The 5,564-nt window shown below is 56.0% G+C and overlaps 1 protein-coding gene across 2 annotated transcripts in view; it reads right to left on the reverse strand.

The window, feature by feature from the left end:
• Positions 1-5,564, reverse strand: part of CDH23 (cadherin related 23) — a gene marked incomplete at its 5' end in the record, with an annotated part of 360,387 nt that overhangs the window by 31,649 nt on the left and 323,174 nt on the right. For both annotated transcript variants that reach the window (XM_081105003.1, XM_081105002.1), the window contains 3 exons: positions 300-480; positions 1,131-1,250; positions 1,554-1,775. In XM_081105003.1, coding sequence (XP_080961129.1) covers positions 300-480; positions 1,131-1,250; positions 1,554-1,775 — 523 coding nt within the window. The remainder of the gene's footprint in view (positions 1-299; positions 481-1,130; positions 1,251-1,553; positions 1,776-5,564) is intronic.

A 5,564-nucleotide genomic window follows, 5' to 3' on the forward strand; every position in this document is an offset into this window, starting at 1 on the left:
GTGGGGGAGGATGGGTCCTTCCTCTACCTGAGCCTATTCGCAGGGTATGACACAGGCGCATTTTCTGTTTGATTCTCAAAGAGTCTGTGGCCCTCCACGGCTGCTAGCCTCTGTTCCCAGATTTCTGCATGTTCTCACCATATCCATGTGAGATCGTTTTCATCATCTCATGGATGGGGAAACTGAGGCGCAGAGAGGGCAAGATCACACAGTGGTGGGGCTCATTTTGCTCCTGAATGGGGGGGTCACCAGGCCCTCAGGTTGTGCTGCCCCCACCACCCAGCTCAGGCCCCACTCACCCAGAGGGTCTCCATCCACGATGCTGTACTCCACCTGCCCGTTGGGGCCCGAGTCCCGGTCATGGGCCAGGAAGGTCCACACTCTGGGCCCCGGCTGGCCCTCGGTGACATCAAACGGCCCCTCATAGTCCCGGGGGAAGGTGGGCACGTTGTCGTTGATGTCATTCACGTTCACAAGCACCTGCGATGGGGGACACGCTTAGCCGGGCGGCACCTCAGCCCGCCCTGTGCTGGGTCCGGATTCCTCATCTGGAAACTGGACCCAATAATCCTACCTCAGGGGGCTGATGCGAGCCTCAGACGAGATGTGGGCGTGGGAGCCTTTGTAAGCTGTGCATGGTTGAGTCATTGTCATGGTAGAAGCCTTTTTTTGGGCATACTCATATTTTGATAATGATGCTCTGAACTTCTACTTATTGCTACACTACGGCCATTTTACATGGTCTCATTTGCTCCCACACACTGCAATCGCGTTTATTTCCCGATCTCACAGAGAAGGAAAGTGAAGCTCAGGTTGGTTAAGTCACTTGCCCAGAGCCACACAGCTAGGAAATGCAAGATCCGGGATATGAATCCTGCTGGTTTGACCAGAGCTTGTGCTCTCCCCATGAAGGGGAGGAAGGCAGGTATCAGCATCTATCTAGATGCAACCACTCAGAGAGGTTCATTAACTTCCTCAAAGACACACAGCAAATTTGGGTGAGCTGCCGATACCAGGACAGGGCTCTTGGATTTAGGTGTTTCTCCTAGATAATCTTTCCCTACCCCTCTTCCCATCTGAGCTTTCTGGGCTCCATTTCCCCTCACCCCCAAGTTGGGGCTGTGTCCTACCGTGGTGGTGGAGGTGAGGCGGCGGGACAAGATGGGGCACTGGTCTGTGGCTGTGACGATCAGGGTGTATCGGCCATGGCAGATCTCATAGTCCAGCTCCTTGGCAGCACGGATGACACCCTGGGGGGTACGTAGAGGGAACGAGGGTGGAGCGATGGGTAGTGAGTCTAGGCCACCCTGGGGACCAGCTCCTTCATGGGGGACTCTGTGACTACCGCAGCAGGGCGGCATCCTGGCCATGATGGGAAACCCTTGTTGCCACCCAGCCCGGGATTTCCATTTTCCCACAATGGCTGCCCCACACACCCCAGTTTCCCTCCCAGACTCCATCTTTGCTGGGCCCCCACCCCCTGATGTCCCTGAGCTCCCTCCAATCCCTTTAGCCAGGTGACCCTCTTCTTAGACCCGCCATCAGCTGCTGACCGTGTGTCTGTCAATGTGGAAAGTATCGATGATGTTGCCTGCAATGATGGCGTAGGTCACTGTGCCATTGGGCCCCTCGTCCAGGTCTAGCGCCTGGATGGTGACGAGGCTGGCATTGATCGTGTCCGGCCCCTCGTCCAGCAGGATCTCGTAGTGGGGCTGCTGGAACACAGGAGCGTTATCGTTCTCGTCCACGATGGTCACGTACACGTGAGTGGTGGCCTGCGGAGGAGAACGTGGTAGGTTCCTTGGTCAGCAGACTAGAGAGGTTGAGGTGGATCCAGCTGCACGTTCCTCCAGGCTGCACTCATTCAGGGATAGGGAGAAGGATGAGAGGGAGGGCAGGCACAGGCTCGTAGAGAAGGCACTCACACAAAAGCCATCTAGGTAACCGCTTAGGTACAAGATGCTACTTGCACCACTACCTCTCTGTCCACGTCCATTGCAGACATTACTAATCAATCATGGCACTGATTAGACCAGATGTAACCTCAGGATCCTTGTCAGTTCAGAGACCTAGTGATTAAAACTGGCATATAAGAGGCCTGGCCCTTGTGGCTCAGTTGGTTGAGCGTTGTCCCATGTACTAAGACAGTGGTTCTCAACCTTCCTAATGCCGCGACCCTTTAATACAGTTCCTCATGTTGTGGTGACCCCCAATTTCACTGTTACAAACTGAACATGATTAAAGCATAGTGATTAATCACAAAAACAATATGTAATTATATATGTGTTTTCCGATGGTCTTAGGCGATCCCTGTGAAAAGGTCGTTCTACCCCCAAAGGGGTCGCAACCCACAGGTTGAGAACCGCTGTACTAAGAGGTGGCCTGTTCAATTCCTGGTGAGGGCACATGCCCGGGTTGTGGGCTCAATTCCCAATAGGGGCATGCAGGAGGCAGCCAATTGATGTTTCTTTCTCATTCATCTCTCTGTCTCTCTCTGTCAATAAAGAAACATTTTTTTAAAATAACATTGGCATCTAAGATGAACCCCAGTAACCACCCCGAGCCCATAGCTTTTCCTGGGCCAGGGCTTTACTGACCCAAACCTCCACCTGGAGTACAAAAGGCAAGGAGGCGTCACCCGTGCTCCTGTAAATGCAAGAAATGCCGATCTTCAGCATTTTGAAGGAGGACGACACTGGGTGTCGGGCGATTCCATGGGCAGAATTTGTTGAGCTGTGAGGAACAAAGCTCCCAGAACAAGCTTCGCTGCAAGAACAGTTTCTGCCGCATGCTCTCCTGCGACTGGCCGTTGTTGGCCAATGCTTGGACCACCTGTGCTATGTAGACACCTGGAACTCGGCGCTCAGCACCACGGAGCGATGGTTGATGTGCCACCCCACGAGCAGAGAAGGTACATGGAGACAGAGGTTAGCCACGTGCTGGCATCTCTGCTCCTCACTCCGTCCCCTCTCCATTCTCTGCTTCTCCACCTGGGAGGATGGCCCTGTGGCCTGCCTCACCTGGGCTCCCTTGCCATCTGCTTCCAGATGGGTTGGGCTGATGGGAGGTCCTGGCAGAAGATGTGGGGAGGGAGGAGAGAGAGGTGGGGGTTTCTCCCCCACTCCTTCCTTTCCTCGCTCTAGTTCCACCAGTGGCCGTGTTTCTCCTGCGGGGCGGCCCCTTTCACAGCTCCAGCTCTCACTGGGCTCCAGCCACCTCACCTCCTCTTGCCCTGTGGCTCTGTGAGAGGTAAGGGCTTCCGGCAGCTGCTGGTATGAGGGGCGTCACCCGCTCTGTAACAGGCCTTCTATTAAATCACCTTCAGTTGAGCCCTGAGTGGCTCTTCTCTTTACTACCAGGACCCTGACTAATACAAACCATTCTGTCAGCACAACACTGCCACCTTGCAGGAAAGGGCTGGATCCCAGCCTCAGCCACGGTTCCCCACTTTCCCAGACTCCGGGAAGCGAGTCTAACAATCTGCAGGGGCTGGGAGTGGCGCGTCTAACAGGGCTGCCCCACCAGCCTCTTCTCCCTGAGATCAGCCTGAGCTTGGGAGGGGAGGGGGTCTGACTCCCTCTAGTCTCATGAGGAGGAAGTTAATGCCCCGAAGGCCCTTTCAGCTGAGCCCTTCCTCCCTTGGCATTGAGAAAACAGTGCTTCAGGATTCTGGACCATGCCCACACCTTGGGCAATGCCCTGTGTCTCACCCCGCTGCAAACCAGGAAGCTCAGCTGGTGGAAATGTGTGGAGGAAGGAAGTGGAGGAGAGTATCATGGGTAGCTACACTCAGGTGCTCTAGCCCTCTGGGCGTGGGGGGGGTGGGGGGCTTGGGAGGGCATTGCTCCCCGCCCCATAGTTCCAGGCTCCCCTCACCCACCTCCTAGGCCCTGAGGCAGAGGGAATCTGCTTTCAAGGGTGGTTTGGGCAAGGCCAGGCCAGGAAGAAATGGAGGGGTTGGGGGCAGGTGCTCCAGGGTCTCACCCTTGAAGGACCCCACCTCTGCCAGAGGATGGCCAGGGTGGAAGAGGGCTCAGGACCCACCTGATTTCAATGGGCTTGGTACCTTCCTGGGTGGAAGAGCTCACCGTCTGCAAGCAGGAAGGGCCCTGGGCTGTCTCCTGGAGTGGGGTCGTAAGATCAGGTTCATGATCAAGGACCTGGTTATGTGCTGGCAATCTCTGGGCCTTCCATCCCAGGGAGATTCTCTGACTCCTGGGGGACTGGGCCTGCACAGGTCACCCAGTAACAGCACAACACCCACCTTCCTCTTTTGTAGCCTTTCCTGCCCCTTGAGCGAGGTCTAAGAGCTCTCAGAGAGCCTCTGACTCGGATCAGGGCGCCCAGAATTCCCAGCTACTCTTGAGTCCCACTACCATGATTCCCGACCCAGGTGGGCTCTGTCCCTCAGCCCGGGAGTTGCCTGGGAGCTCGAGATCCCCAATGAGCCAGCAGCGCTCCTGGGAGCTCCAACCAGGCTGGATAAACCGGTATAATGGCTGTGCCCTCCCGCTCTTTCAATCCCTGGCCCTAGCCACTGCCACCGCCACTCTCCACTTAGAAACTCACTTACTCACTTATTCGTCACTTTAAACCCCTTCTCCGTGCCCAGTTTTGTGCCAGGGACTCAGGAACATCAAGGAGAGGCCCTTGCCTCCAAACAGCTCATGGTCTAGCTCAGAGGGCGGATGAGCCCCGATGAAATCAACTGGTTGGTAACTCCAGGCCGGGTGTGATGGCTGAAAGGGTGTGGCTATAAGGACTGGAGGGGGACCCTCAGGAGAAGGTCAGAGCACTTTGTGAAGGGGAAGGACTTGAGCCAAACCCTGAGGGACGAGAAGAATTTGGAGGAGAGGAGAGAGACATGGCCAGTGGTGCCGGTGTGCTGAGTGGGGTGCGAGAGCAGGGCACTAGCAGTGGGGGGGTGCGCGTGCCCCGAGGATGCCCAGGCACAGGAGTGGGATGGTGCGAAGTGGGAAGGGAAGTTGGGGTCTGGGGGGAGAGGGCACTGGTGATTTTCTATGGGACACAAGACCAGATATTGTGCACACACTACCTGTGCCCTAGTGCAGGGATGTGCCAAGCCTGTTGTGTTCCTGCACCTGTGCCACACCTATGTTCAGTGTGCATGTGCACAAGGGCGCAAGCTCTGGAATCTATAGCCAAGTCTACACCAAAGCTAGATTTTGTTTTTTTTCTCCATTCATTCCTCAACTGGGAGTGCCTACCACAAACCAGGCCTCGGGCTGGGTTGTAGGAGATAGGGTACAAGCCCCTGCCCCCAGGCAACGCAAAGGCTGGTGTGTAAGGGCAGACAATCCATCATGCTTAAGTATCATGCTAAGTTACACACAGATACACTTCTCAGCCGGTGCAACAATGCAATCTTCTCCAAAGAGGAACGGGGGCGAGTACACAGGCTTAGAACTGATCAGGGGGAGCTGACTTGCTGGGACACTGGCTGGCTCTCCTATGGTGCAAGTCAGCGCGAAGCCCCGCCCACGGGGCACTAGAAGCAGTGCCTCCCATGGCCTCCTGGGGGCGCTGCGTGGGGCGAGGGGGCG

This window comes from Myotis nattereri (assembly GCF_964212035.1).
Source record: "Myotis nattereri genome assembly, chromosome: 13".
Lineage (NCBI taxonomy): Eukaryota > Metazoa > Chordata > Mammalia > Chiroptera > Vespertilionidae > Myotis > Myotis nattereri.